The following is a 14,189-nucleotide window of genomic DNA, read 5'->3' as shown; positions in this document are numbered from 1 at the left end:
TTTTATCCAAGCCAGTAGATATTGATTTATAACGTTTAGACAAAAAGTTAAGCACTGTTCGGGTATTCGTTGGTTTTGAACTAGGTTGTCACTTGGTTTTTGGCAAGTAATGTAGTCTTAGGGTGAGCAACTATTTCCGCCTGATATTTGGGCAGCAAGACGAGGCCCAATGCTAGCGAAATGCTCATTAAGTTCTGCTGACAGTTTTTCAGGATCCGTTATAGAAGTACCGTTCACAGTGATTTCCTTGATATACGGCCTTTTTTGTTTCTTGAAGTTAATTCATTTATGAGATTGAAAGTCTTTGTCACGTCTCCTTCACTTTCGTAGAAAAAAAAATCTATCATGCATTTTTTTCCAGCGCTTAATTTCGTTATTCACAGAATTGCCTACCGTTTTGAAAGCAGACCAAAAGAAAATGAAAATGGTCCTGCAACTGACACGATATCAACCTGAAATGAAGTTTATACCCGATTGGCGTAATGAATAAGGGCAAGGCGAGCCGGCTAGTTGTAGCTTTGATCACGCTTCGCCATCTCAACTAAATTCTGGGAACTCGGGCAGAATGGCTACACGGTCAAATAAGCCAGAAAACAACAAAAGAATTGGCATCGAGCCTAAATTTCTTGTAGATGCTCGGATTAAGTGATTACAGTGCATGATACATAACGACAAAACAACGATATAGCAGAAAAAATGCGCACAGTGACGTACATTTCAGACCAAATCTGTCTAACCATAGGGACTAACTATGGTCTAAACAACTGTTAAAGAAGACGCATCAACGAGAAATTCCGAAAATGGATTAGGCAAAACAACTTTTGCTCAGTAGCCAATAAAACCACGGTAAAATTAATGGGTGGGGCCGGTATAATTAACAATTATTACATGAGCCCGCGTTGGATACAAGATGGTAAATAGCCAACCAGCCATTATACCTGCGTTTGACCTTATAAGGAAATGAATGCGGCAAATGTCGCTCCGCATAAAATTTTTGGAAGTCACATCACTTTCCGGTCGTTTCTTAAACTTAAAATTTAATAAAACAATTGTTCCATTCGCCCTTGTTGGATACGAGATTGGTAATAGCAAACCCGGTGCCACGCGCCTCGTTGGCTATTTACCATCTCGTATCCAGCTCGGGCTCATGGAACAATTGTTAAATATAGTCCACCAAACTTGATGACCGTGAACACTTAACACGAACTTTTCAAAATTCCATCAGAAAGACTTCACATTTCGTCTGAAGTGATCTCGAAACTGGCTTTTTTTTAAATTTCAGATAGAGCTGTACAAGGAGCAAGCTAAATGTCACATGAGAACAGGTGTAGAATACAACTATAAATAATTAAGCACAAATGTCAATAGAATTGAGTTTAAAAAGAATACTAAAAGCGTTAAAAATCTTCATATAGACCTGCACAAAAAACTAATTAACTACAATTAACTAAATAATATTACTAACACCTGCATTTGGAATGATCCTCCCATACACCAAGTTATCATTATCCACAAAATGTTTACGATTGACTAATAGCACATGGTTTACACTTAAAAAAACAACAGCTAGTAACTTGGATAATGGCTCAAGTTACAGTGTGTGAAAACTAAAACAGAAGCCCTATTAGCTATACAGTCGACTCCCGATAACTCGAACCTTATGGGGAAATTGAAAACGGTTCGAGTTATCGGGAGTAATCAGTTACGCAGCAACCTTTTTGAAGATACAGAACACTGAAGTTAAATGTACCCTAAAACAACGAAACCTGAACTGGACTGACAAGTTTTGTGTAACTTCACAAAACCTGTCAGTCCAGTTCAGGGTTTGGGCTGCTTTGGACTGCAGTACACTGTTTGTTTTGAAGTTGCCACGCACTGACAAATGTGGTTCGAGTTATTGGGGGTAAAAATAGATAGATAATGACCTGAAGGGAAAAGTAATTTGCTTCGAGTTCGCGGGAGAGTCGAGTTACCGAGGGTAAAATTTCAGTTAATGTATAACGGGAATCCAGGGGAAATCGATTTTGGTTTGAGTTAGCGAGGGTTCTAGTTAACGGGAGTCGACTGCAATCACTGTATAAAATGGGAGTGGTGAAATAACAATTCCTGACTTTCACAACAATACCTGACATTTCCAGCAATTCTAAATCGAGACTACAGATGAATGACCCATCGTTAACCTTCCAACGAGAGGATGGGTCATGGAGTACTAAACTCGGCATATTTTGTTATTTTTCAATGAAATATTAGTACACTGTAAAACACACGATAAAATGCTGCCTTAGTTAATACAAATTAATTATCTACTATTCTTAGGTGACATTTACAATGAGTACCTAAGAAGACAACCGGGCTATTTAGTTTTAAATATCCCTTCCAGTTTTGAATCAAATTTTTCATTACAGTGGACACTTATTTAAAATATGCTGTATGTCTTGTCTGAGACAACTAAAATCTATTTCTAAAGACTTAATTACTCCCCTCAGGGAAGAAGGCGTGAATGTGATTCCAGCATTATCACAATCAAACGGATCAATCAATCAACATTTGTGAAGGTGTGATGAACTTCCCAAAGATGTCACTTGTGTACATGACTTCTGTAAATCTCAGTTATGGCTGTCCTTCGATCGAACTGACAGTCATTGTACAGTAGTAGCAGCTTCTTATCAAGTTAAGAATGCCAGCCACAAAAGCTCCAATCCATACGACATAAATACCTTAGTAAGAGAACAACATAAGTTAGCACAAAGGAGTTTAAAGTTGAACTTGTTAATGCAGGTACGAAGGGTGTTTGAATTTCGGTTCCCACGGCCTGCTCCCGTCTGACCTAGTAGCTCAGTGGGTAGAGCACCGGTGATCTAGAATTTAACATGAGCCATGGAAAAGGGATTTTGTTTCAATATTGAAAATTGGTGGAATTCTTTAACTGGAAAGCAAATCCATCACCTGACAGACATTCCAACTGTAAATGCAATAAAATATGGGGGTAAGGGAGCTCAAGGGTAGTAAATAGTGGGCTTTAGTAGCTCACTGAACACTAGACCACAACAATGGGAACCCCATCCCATACATACAAAAGTCCCTTTTTGACTTATGGCTGTTTCTGCTTAGGGGACTTCATACACCACAAGCCTTTTTAGAGACATCACTGCCAAGCCTGCCACTTCTGCTGGAGAGAACAGGACAGCCACAACACCAGGGACTTTATCCCATACTCTTATCGAATACATGAAAGTGTGTGGGTTCTTTAACTTCCCACAGGGAACTTATGAGCATAGAAGATAATTGTGAGACAGGGCCTACGATTTATAGCCCTTATCCCTGAGGACTTGAAAGTCTAACCATTTGCAGATGAAATTTCAAAGGCAGCACTTATTTTAAGATCCTGAGTGTTGATCCGGCCGGGGTTTGAACCCGTAACCTCTTGTGTGACAGCCTGATGCTCAACCAACTGAGCACCAGTGAGCAGTCCACAGTGTTAACAACATGAGAGATATGGACTAGTACTACACTTTGTGGCCTTAATCTCAGAAAATCTGAAGGTCTGACCATTTGCAGATGAAGTTATTCAGGAATCAAATTTCTCCTCAGTTATTTTAAGACTGGTCAGGGCTTCAACCCATGGCCTCTTCAGAGTCTTGCACAGTAGCTCTCAATTAGTAAATTCAAGGAAGCAGATCTTCCAATTAGACATGAAGTCACAGACTTTAAAGGGGCACTGCCATACTAAATTTGTTGTTTTTAGGTCAAAACTGGGTAAAAATCTAAATTAGTACTTTAGCTCAGACGTACAACATTCCTGACAACCCACCGACATATGAAATATAATTTTGGCACAAAGAGCAATTCGTGTTTAATTTTTGCGGACATCATCTCCCAACTTGAAAAAACTGGCCAGTCTTTTCAAGTTTCAGTCCCTTTCCATCCTCTCCATCCATGGATGCAAAAAACAAAAAATAGCTTCAATGCACTTCAGTTGTTATTGGCAACAAAACTACACCATTATTTTTTGGCCTTGATTGATGTAAAGACGTATTTTTAGCGTTTTGAAGTTTTACTGAAATAGTGTGACACTGCCCCTTTAAATTGTTGATATTCAAAGTACACTTTGGTCAAGTTTATGTCACTTGCATTGAAGCAATAAGCCAAATATTTTAAACACAAGACAAGTTTGTGATGCTTGCAGGACATCTGCTTTTTTCAAGCTTTTTGCAAGCAACGACAGGCTTCTCGGATAAGGACTATAAGTTCTGGGTGGGACGTTAAAGAATCCACACACCCCCAACTGATGAGTAAAATCGCCTGGCGTTCGACAGAATAAAATCTATTACATGTAAGGGGTCAATGGGTTAATAAGTACTAAAAAGGAAAACACGAGGAGCCATAACTTGGTAAATCAAAGGGTTGTAGTCAACAGCTGTAGGATTTCTTTCTCACACCTTTGCTTGTAGTGTAGGTAAAAAAAAAAACCTCTGTTACCCAGACCACGTTGGTGCCCTAAGTAAATTACAGTACCAAGGTTAGGGAATTCCTTTTGGTTCTTCACTGGTGCAAAAACATGTTTTAGCTGCTCAAAAAAAACTATGGCTGACTGTTTACCCAAAGCCATTTCCTCATACCTCCAGTGCTTTTAGCCAGGTCTAATGTTCCAACAGTTACTCCAACTCCTGCTGCCAAGAAGATGAAGCCGATGATGGCAAAAATAATGGCACGTGTTTTAGCAAAGTGATGCCCAACAGATGATCTGGAACAACAACAATAGTTGTCAGAAAAAAAAATTCCGCAACTCAAACAAAGATGATGTCTTCTAAAGAGAAGAGTTTGAAATCGACAATAATAACAATGAAAAATTCAGTTTTATGCTCTCTATTTAGGACATAACAATAGATAGAAATACAGTGAATTTTAAGGCTCTCCAAAACTTGGCTCTCTAAGGAATGGAGTAAGTTTTTAGGTCTTTTGGTAGCAACTACATGTACTTTAATGACACATGGAAACAGGTAATTTCACGATAGCCCAGAAATGTTTATAGACTTACATTCTTCTGCAGTGTGGGCACCTTGCTAGATGGCTTGTAGTGTGGAACTGGAAAGAAAGAAAACAGGTATTATTTCATACACGTGGGTAGTGCTATGGGGTAAACACTGGTCTCGTCATTTTGAAATAGCACTATAACCTAGCTGTATCAACTAAGTGTAAGCTGGCTTGGCTAGTTGACCTGACCACTTCAAAAAGTTGCTTAGCTCACAATCATCAAATCTCTTTAGGAAATAGCTGTTTGGATATGTACAGGTGTAGAACCAAAATTCTTAGAACAGTTTGACTCTCTCAAAAATTATCGAAAATTATCAAAGAGTGCCCCTGACAATTTCACGCACTGTTAAGTCATTGTCGTCCAGGTAGTTTTAGTTCATACTGTTTTTATTTTGTCCAGAAAAAATGAATTCTTATCAATTTTGAGGATCACTTCTTCAAATTAAAGACCACTCTTGTTTATTTTTGTACATAATACACACTGTAGGCCTACATTCTTACACTTATACTCTTACATATCTGATGACAATGTGGGCAAAGTGTTTTACCCACAAAAACTGAAAATTAACTAAAAGAGGGAACAAGGACATTGGAAATCAATGATGAAAGACTTGAAACATACCACAAAGATTTCATTGCAGTGGCCACAAGTGACTCGGAACTGTGCCCTTTGCACAAGAGGAATAGTAGAAGTTGAAGGGACACAAGGGGCTGGAGCAAGATTGATTATCTTCTTGCTGCAAAAACCAAGGACATTGCAATGTTAAAGTAACCTGTGACAGTTAAAACAGTCTAGTATTCAGGCTCATTGCAGAAAGTTGAGTGGAATGCCTGGAGGCTTCATCTTGCAAATGAAATGGCATGTTTTCTTGAATGTTCAGAAAATAAGTGTTTCAAAATAGTAAATATATTTGGCTTTTATATGTTTGTGAGAATGATAAGCAACTGCTTTATCACTAACATTTGGCATTTCTTCTGTTTCATGCGGAAAATATTGCAATTATGTAGAGAATGCAGATTTAGGGAATTACACTGAACCGCATCACCGCATCCTGTCAGATGCCATGATTTTGCTTACCAGTTTGCCCTTGGGCAAGATATTCGCTGAGATGATACTTTGCATGTCAATAGGGCATTACAGGGGCATCGAATGTACTTCTTTCCCGCTGGAGGTGGTTTAATGGGCTACGAAAACAAAAACAAACAAATAAAATAAAATAAACAACAACTTAACATGTGATGATTCCACATCTATACTTTATTCTTTTCTGTTTCACAGCATGAAAATATCGTGACTTACACCACAAGCCACACAAGGAAGTACTCAAAAAATCGACATCCATGAAGTGAGGTGCAGGCTTGCGGAAAACTAAGTACAATACAATACAATAGTTTATTGACACTACCCTAGAGGGGGTTTTCAGTGACAAGGCAAGACAATTAAAAGAAACTAATACAGTAATAACATGCCTATTTAAAAGTTACATATATTTAACAATAATTATTATACTGCGAAATCATGCAGAATATTGCATGATACTTAGCCGACGGCCTCGTCGGCCGAGTTGGCTAAAATCAGACGATATTCAGCAAGATTGAGCAGCATAATTGTTTTAATATTCAACACATTGATGACAAAGCACAATTTTTTATGTTCATTGATAGTAAAAGCTGGAAAACTACCATTTTTCTCTGCAACACACAAAATTAAGTATATCGCAAGATATCTGTACGCACAACGAATATTGAGCATGCTATGACAATATTTGGACATGGTCACAATGTGTTGAATAATAAAATAAAATACTATCTCTACTTGCTATACAACATGCACATTTAAAAGTTAAAAATATTAAAAAATCCTCTCGTGACATGTTATTAAAAAGTCAGCAATCAATTTATTTTTGAGGTTAAATTTAAAGAAATGTCATGATACAATGTGCTCTTTTGTTTTTAATGAGCTACACATGAGATGCAAGGTGGCTCTTGGCAATCCTGCATCTCACTGCATCTATGCCAGTATAAAAACTAATACCGTGACAGTATGGAAATATAGGTGTATGCTTAATTTTGGGATCATAACCCTTAAAGGTGCTACCTTAATTACCGGTAATTGTAATGTATATCTATAGACCAGATTCATAAATGACGGCCAATAAGTTATTCTTTTGTCTTCGTGTTGATGAGACCAACTAGTCTCACTCTGTACTAACAACATTTGTTTTGTCATTAATTTTGTCGATGAAATGAGGCTAGTTGGCCTTATTAGCACTAGGACAAAGAAATAACAATTATTATTTATTGGCTGCCATTTATGAATATGGTCTACAGTATGAGTATGTTCTACACTGTACTGAACAGTGCATTCAAAACAATTTTTTGGCATCAGTTTCAAGCACACAAAGGCATACATGCTCAAATGCTGTACATTTTCTGTAGAGCAAGTCCCTGAGAAATAAGAAAATGGACATTTTTTCCAAACAAGTCAAAGACCCATGTCTTTTATTTCACAAGCTGAGAAACCTGGTGTTCTCTAACTGACATTGGGTAAATTAACGGTTACTTTTATGAAATCTGTGGCTACCAAAAGAAGTAAAAGCCAAGAATAATCCACAGCATACTTACTGTAGCCTCTTGGCAGTTGGAACACTTAACTACCCGCTGATGTTCCCTTCCTCTTATATAGATAAGTTGCTGACACACACGGCATATCACAGATGGCTCAGTATTCATTGGAAATGGTGGTGCATTTACAGGATATGGAGGTGGCATTTCAGAATAAGCTGGTGGGGGAGTTCCTGGTACGAGAGGGGAGCAATCTGAGGGTAAAGAGAAACTGATTGTTTATGTGCTTGTATTTTGAAATAACATGGTAAACAGATATTATTATTTGTGAATGGATCAAGCCACAGAAAAATTAGATGATACTACCAAAACAGGTAGACTGTTTTTTCAGAGAAGAACGTAACACTTTCTGTTACCAACAAATGTCTTTGAATTATGCGCCCATGATCAACAAATGACACCATATAGGTAAGCACACGTGATCACATTCCTAAGCGCCTGAAGCCCATGAGAAATAATGACACCCTATTCCATGAATAGCAAGGGAAGATCTTTTATTCAGGAAAAAAGTATGGGAGAAAGCCTCCGAGCTAACATAATCTATGACATTGACAGTTCCTTGAAGCTGACCACCTCATTTTCTTCGGTCGTTATAATTTCACACCTAACTCCTTCAGGAAAATATATAGACAGGCAAAAATTAACGATAAAAACCGACGTTTCGGTGTCTTCATGACGCCATTGTCAAGGAGAAATAAAAATTACATAGTTTGCGGCGAGGTGTAACATGAAATTAGCATACAGTGTTTGAAGCTAATTATATAAATACTTTTGCGCGAATTGAATCGCTTTGCACGTTCAGAGTGGGTTTTAGGTCTCTGATGAAAAGCATTTCATTCACCAAACAATCAAACTTATTTCTACACTTTTTCAGAATGCTAAATCGCCTCAGTAGGTCTTTTGGGACTTCGCCGTGCTGTTCGTGATAGTGTTTATATACTGAAGATGCCTTTTGTTTATGTCCATCCACACGTGTGTGTAAGTGTCCACGCGTATAGCCCACATAACCTGCATCACACAGGTCACATTGAAAACGATAAACGACGCGTTGTTGGTTGACGATCTGTGGCTTAGTTTCGCGTACTTTAAGATCTTGGCCAATTTTTCGGCTAACGAATACTGGCTGGACAGTTGTCTGCACCTTTATGCTGAGATTCTTGAGCTCTTTCTTAACATAATTTGCTGATTCCTGGTCTTTAAACGGTATGACCACACGAACAATGGCTCTTGGTTGTTTGGGCGTCTGTGAGGGCTGCTTATCAACGATTCTAGAATGTAAGAAGGTGTTAATGGTGGAATTTACCAAGCGTTCCGGGTATTTAAGGTGTGCGAAAACTTTCTTTAGGCGATCACACTCTTCAGAGAAAAAGGTCCAGGAGGAAGATAATCGGTGTGCGCGATCAAGCATGGTTGTCAGTAAGCTCCGTTTGTAGCGACTGTCTACATGGCTTTGATAGTGTAATAGTAGCCCAGTGTTTGTGGGTTTCACATAAACCTTGGTTTCAATCCGAGGTGCATGGTTGAGTAATTCGGTGCCAAGGAAAGGAAGCTTGCCGTTCCATGGTGAATTTGACCGAAGTGTGGGCGCTGTTGAGGGTATGCAGGAAAGTAGTTGCTGTTGCTAAATCAGACATTACAGTGAGCGTGTCATCAACATATCGACGGTAAAAGGATGGTAGTTTTCCTTGCCGCTGGAGGGTATCTTCGATGGATGACATGAAAACGTTAGCTAATAAGGGCCCGAGAGGGGACCCCATAGCAACGCCATCTGTCTGTTCGTAAAGAGCTCCGTCAAACTGAAACAGTTGGCCTTTAGTGGCTACGCTTAGGAGATCGACAAGATCCGTTCTGGTAAGGGCAAGATTGTGCGTTGTATTGAACCAATTGTTTGTAAAGGCTCTGTTGACCAGGATCTCTATTGTTTCATCCAAAGGCACGTTTGTGAATAACGAGGAGACATCATACGAAACCAAGATTTCACCCTTGTTGATCTTAAGCTCGTGAATCTCATTTGTGAAATCAAAAATATCAGTAACTGTATACTGATTAAGTGACAAGGGCTTCAATTTCTCGTCGAGCCATTTAGCCAGGGGATAATTGTACGTGTCGGTCGCTGATAATATAGGCCTCATAGCCAATTGTTCTTTGTGGGTTTTTGGCAACCCATATAAGTGTGCCAATCTGGAACCTGAAGGGCTCACAGAGTCTGCAATGGTCTTTGGCAGAATTCTACGAACAATGGAATCTAGGATCTTCTCCTTTTTTAGTAGCGGGTGGTAATGTTTGGGTGGTCTGCCCCTGGTCTTGGGTTTCTCCAGGGGAACCGCACAGAACTTGCTTGTATCATTGATTGAGGCTTCAGATAGTAATCGTAAGTATTCGGTTTTGTCCAAGACCACAACACCAGACCCTTTGTCGGGTTTCGTGATAACGATGTCGTCGCGTTCTTTTAACTCCTCGATAGCTCTCAGCAGTGTCTTTGGAGGTTTCGGACTCTTGCGCTCGATGTAATTTAGTGCAACGGAACGTAACGTTGCCGCAGATAGTTCCTTTAAATTATCACTATTGAGGTGGGGTTCAAGGCTCCAATAAGCTTTTTCAAAGCTTGCTTTCACATCTATGGCAGACACACGTTGAGGAATAGCAAATTTCAATCCTCGGCAAAGGACCAGTTTCTGGAAAAAGGAGAGGTTGTAGGATGACAGGTTTAAAATATGTTCATCAACGTCTATTTCGATGTTGAGCAACCGTAAGATCTTCTTTGTGTGAGTGTTCATGACTTCCTGATGATACTTCTTTCTAAGGCTTACCATTGTACGTAAAACACAGACGTAGCGAGGCAAGCTACAGCTCCGGCGAATCTCATCGTAGATGGAATTGATCTCGCGTTTTAGATATGCACTCTGTCACCATTAACACCTTCTTACATTCTAGAATCGTTGATAAGCAGCCCTCACAGACGCCCAAACAACCAAGAGCCATTGTTCGTGTGGTCATACCGTTTAAAGACCAGGAATCAGCAAATTATGTTAAGAAAGAGCTCAAGAATCTCAGCATAAAGGTGCAGACAACTGTCCAGCCAGTATTCGTTAGCCGAAAAATTGGCCAAGATCTTAAAGTACGCGAAACTAAGCCACAGATCGTCAACCAACAACGCGTCGTTTATCGTTTTCAATGTGACCTGTGTGATGCAGGTTATGTGGGCTATACGCGTGGACACTTACACACACGTGTGGATGGACATAAACAAAAGGCATCTTCAGTATATAAACACTATCACGAACAGCACGGCGAAGTCCCAAAAGACCTACTGAGGCGATTTAGCATTCTGAAAAAGTGTAGAAATAAGTTTGATTGTTTGGTGAATGAAATGCTTTTCATCAGAGACCTAAAACCCACTCTGAACGTGCAAAGCGATTCAATTCGCGCAAAAGTATTTATATAATTAGCTTCAAACACTGTATGCTAATTTCATGTTACACCTCGCCGCAAACTATGTAATTTTTATTTCTCCTTGACAATGGCGTCATGAAGACACCGAAACGTCGGTTTTTATCGTTAATTTTTGCCTGTCTTTGCATTACCAAATCTTTATTGATAGGAAAATATATATTATAAAAAACTTTCAGTTGCAACATGTTTCAATTTTTGAAAGAACAAAGCGATGAAGCGCAGCAAGCGAAGGAATGTCATGATGTATCCCTTTTTATGAAGCAGCATATGTGACCCAAAACATTCCTGTTTGTCGCAAACGGCAATTGTCACGGCAATCTCTCAAAGAACAGTCTACCAGTTTTGGTAGTACATTACAAAAATTTGGTTTTATCAACAGAGTTGATAATGTAAATTGGCCACCGTACAGAGATTCTAAAAGCTGACGTTTCAAGCGTTAGCCCTTCGTCAGAGCGAATCCAATGAGAAATAATGGCACCCTATTCCATGGGATTCGCTCTGACGAAGGGCTAACGCTCGAAACATCAGCTTTTAGAATCTCTGTACGGTGGCCAATTTACATTATCAACTCTGTTGATAAAACCAAATTTTTGTATACTACTTCCCCACCGACGCAGCATCACAGTTTCTTTAGAAACTACCCCTTCATTCATTTGGTAGTACATTGTTGTGAAACGTATTTCCATTCTCCATGGAAAACAAACCTTTGTTCGAAAAATTGGAACTTATTGAACTGCACCTGATTTATGGTGATACTGTTAAATAAATACAGCGATAATGGTAGGTAATAACGGTATAACACTACTGTTTAACAAAGGACATTGATCTTGTAATTCAGAACTTTTGATTGTGTGACAACAGCATTAATTACAGTGGCTGTGTTTTCACTAGGACAATTAACTAGCTGAACATTCTTTTTAGGTGTTTGTTTACAGACCGACATTAGCTAGTTAAACGTGACATCTGTTTTCACTGTGAAATTTTACCCGAAATTTAAGCCGCGTACACATTAGATTCAAATTACAAAAGCGCGGAACTTTCAAAAATGGCGGGAGACGAAGCGCTTGTTATGACATCTCTTGTCTTGATTATGGCAATATTTCTGCGAAGGAGGAGGACTTTCTTTCGGAGGATGCGGCTAATGGCCTTACAGACGAGGAGGATGCGACGTAATGCATGAGGGATTGTAAATCGATAGCAACGAGAAGCAGGATTAAAGTCTTCAGCCATTTTGAACCACGAGGCAAACTGAACTACGATACACGCGTCTGGTAAATACTATCGGCAGACTAATTGGCATGCGTCTGTCACTACGTGCAATGCGATTGGCTGCTGCACTTACCAGGACAAGTTATACCATCTCGCGAGGTAGTATAACTTGGCGTGAATTTCCGGTCATAAAGGCGAGATAATCCCTTGGTTTTCCTAGTGAAAACAGCTTGCATTTTTAACTCGCTAAACTAAGCACAAAGTGTTTTCACTGCATTTCCGCACTTATCCAACTTTATCTAGTCAAAATTGTCCTAGTGAAAACACAGCCAGTATGACGTAAAGATCCGCATGCTACGAGGCTTATGGCTCAACTTTCGCCACTACCTAAATGAAATGACTTGTAAGTGAGCCGGGTAAGGGGAAAACGGCTGAATTCACGTGAAAACAGATCGCAACAGAGACCAGTTTAACCCATGGGGGTTACCAAGAGAATAAACACAAAAATCAATTTCTGATCGTCTTTGATACTTTATAATTCCCCCCGTTTATAATTTTAATGTGACGCACAAAAAATATCATCCCCCCTCAATACGATTAAAAACTACAAGGACCAGGTTTGATGTGAAAATTACGTAGATCGATGTTCGAAACCAATGTGAATGAAGGTAGACGTCAGTTTACTTGTCGTACGTCTGTGTGTTTAAACGTAAGATTGCCAAGAGTAGTTGCTTCCTTATCATTTCGATTAATTCAGAGCAAGTCTCACTGCAAAAGAATACTCTGCAGTTTTGTCCAAGACATAATTTAAGCAAATTCAACATCGGAAATATCAATACAATAATTTGCAAACTCGAACAGGAACTTTGTCTTGCAAAAGGAAGCGAGTCATCTTGGTTGCAAATTAGCTTATCACTCGTTTTCTGCAAGGGGTGGAAGAGAGCCAAGACCCTTACTACAAATTTCTTGAAATATCGGGAAAAAAACAATGGCAAAATAATGTGTCCTCGGGGACTACGTGAGGAGACTACATTACAGAGTAGACCGGATATTTCGCCTCCAAGTTAAAGTTCGAGTAAGGAAACAAATTTTAGGAATTTTCGGTCACTTACTTGCGACAAAAGGTGGAGGAGGGCCAAGATCTTCACTTTGATTTTCTTCCTCCTGTAGCAAAGGCGCGTTTTCACTTGAATCTGGTTCCATGGGAGGAGATGAAATGGAATCATTCTCAGCGTTTTCCGCCATTCTTGCCTTTTGTGTTGGGTTATGATAGGTCATGTGATAGCTGTACAAAAATGTGTGACGTCACCCAGGTCACCAACGCTACACATAGGCCAATCAAATCAGGGGAATGAGATCATATACTTTTTTCCACGCGTGTTTACTCTCAGATTTTATTATATCGAAACATCTAAGCAATCCGAAGGTTGAAAAGGTTAAGTATACGCACTAAGAAGTTCATATTGAGTTGAATATATCAAAGTCATTTTTATTCCGGTTGTTTCCTATACAATGTTGCCAAGTTGGGTTGACTGACAACAAGAGTCCATGTGAAGTCGTAAATATTATTTACATGATTGGTCCGCTGTAGTCACGCAAAGCGAAGTCGAAGTAACGAGGGGAGAATGGTCTCTCTCCCCATTCTCCCTTAGGATAAAGTGCAGCTCGACTGACTGCGAAATGGACTGCTACCAATGATTCATATCAGTGAACATTTTAAATTGCAAAAAAATTGTAGGTGTGTCCAAGTTGTGGCTGGGTTGCCAAACCCAGTCGGAATCTGGCTTTCATTTCGTGGTTTTTTCATTTTTAATACTGGGTTGCAAAACCCAGTCGGAATCTGCGTTTCATTTTTCCGTATTCTTTTT

General features: G+C 39.3%; 2 protein-coding genes and 1 pseudogene across 2 annotated transcripts; 1 reads left to right on the top strand and 2 right to left on the bottom strand.

Moving 5' to 3' along the window:
- Positions 1-1,244: 1,244 nt before the first annotated feature.
- Positions 1,245-13,594, bottom strand: LOC138012997 (type 2 phosphatidylinositol 4,5-bisphosphate 4-phosphatase-like). Its single transcript, XM_068859988.1, has 7 exons — positions 13,434-13,594; positions 7,660-7,853; positions 6,113-6,219; positions 5,657-5,771; positions 5,039-5,085; positions 4,620-4,744; positions 1,245-2,717 (listed from the first exon to the last, which is right to left on the bottom strand). Exons 1-7 carry the CDS (start codon positions 13,564-13,566, stop codon positions 2,611-2,613), a joined length of 828 nt encoding a protein of 275 aa, XP_068716089.1. The 5' UTR covers positions 13,567-13,594; the 3' UTR covers positions 1,245-2,610.
- On the bottom strand, positions 8,364-10,508 carry LOC138012920 (uncharacterized; annotated as a pseudogene).
- Positions 10,556-11,157, top strand: LOC137981522 (uncharacterized). Its single transcript, XM_068828624.1, has one exon. The coding sequence runs from the start codon at positions 10,556-10,558 to the stop codon at positions 11,102-11,104; it is 549 nt and encodes a 182-aa protein (XP_068684725.1). The 3' UTR covers positions 11,105-11,157.
- Positions 13,595-14,189: the final 595 nt, after the last annotated feature.

Source organism: Montipora foliosa, chromosome 1 (genome assembly GCF_036669935.1).
Source record: "Montipora foliosa isolate CH-2021 chromosome 1, ASM3666993v2, whole genome shotgun sequence".
Taxonomy (NCBI): domain Eukaryota; kingdom Metazoa; phylum Cnidaria; class Anthozoa; order Scleractinia; family Acroporidae; genus Montipora; species Montipora foliosa.
This window is presented reverse-complemented; position numbering and strand designations above follow the sequence as displayed.

Excerpts from the sequence above, each read along its gene's own strand:
- LOC137981522 (XM_068828624.1), top strand. The coding sequence starts at position 10,556 with ATGCACTCTGTCACCATTAACACCTTCTTACATTCTAGAATCGTTGAT.
- LOC138012997 (XM_068859988.1), bottom strand. The coding sequence starts at position 13,566 with ATGGCGGAAAACGCTGAGAATGATTCCATTTCATCTCCTCCCATGGAA. Across the intron at positions 6,220-7,659 it reads CCAACTGCCAAGAGGCTACA|CCCATTAAACCACCTCCAGC; the intron begins GTAAGTATGCTG and ends TTGTTTTCGTAG. Across the intron at positions 4,745-5,038 it reads TGCCCACACTGCAGAAGAAT|ATCATCTGTTGGGCATCACT; the intron begins GTAAGTCTATAA and ends TTGTTGTTCCAG.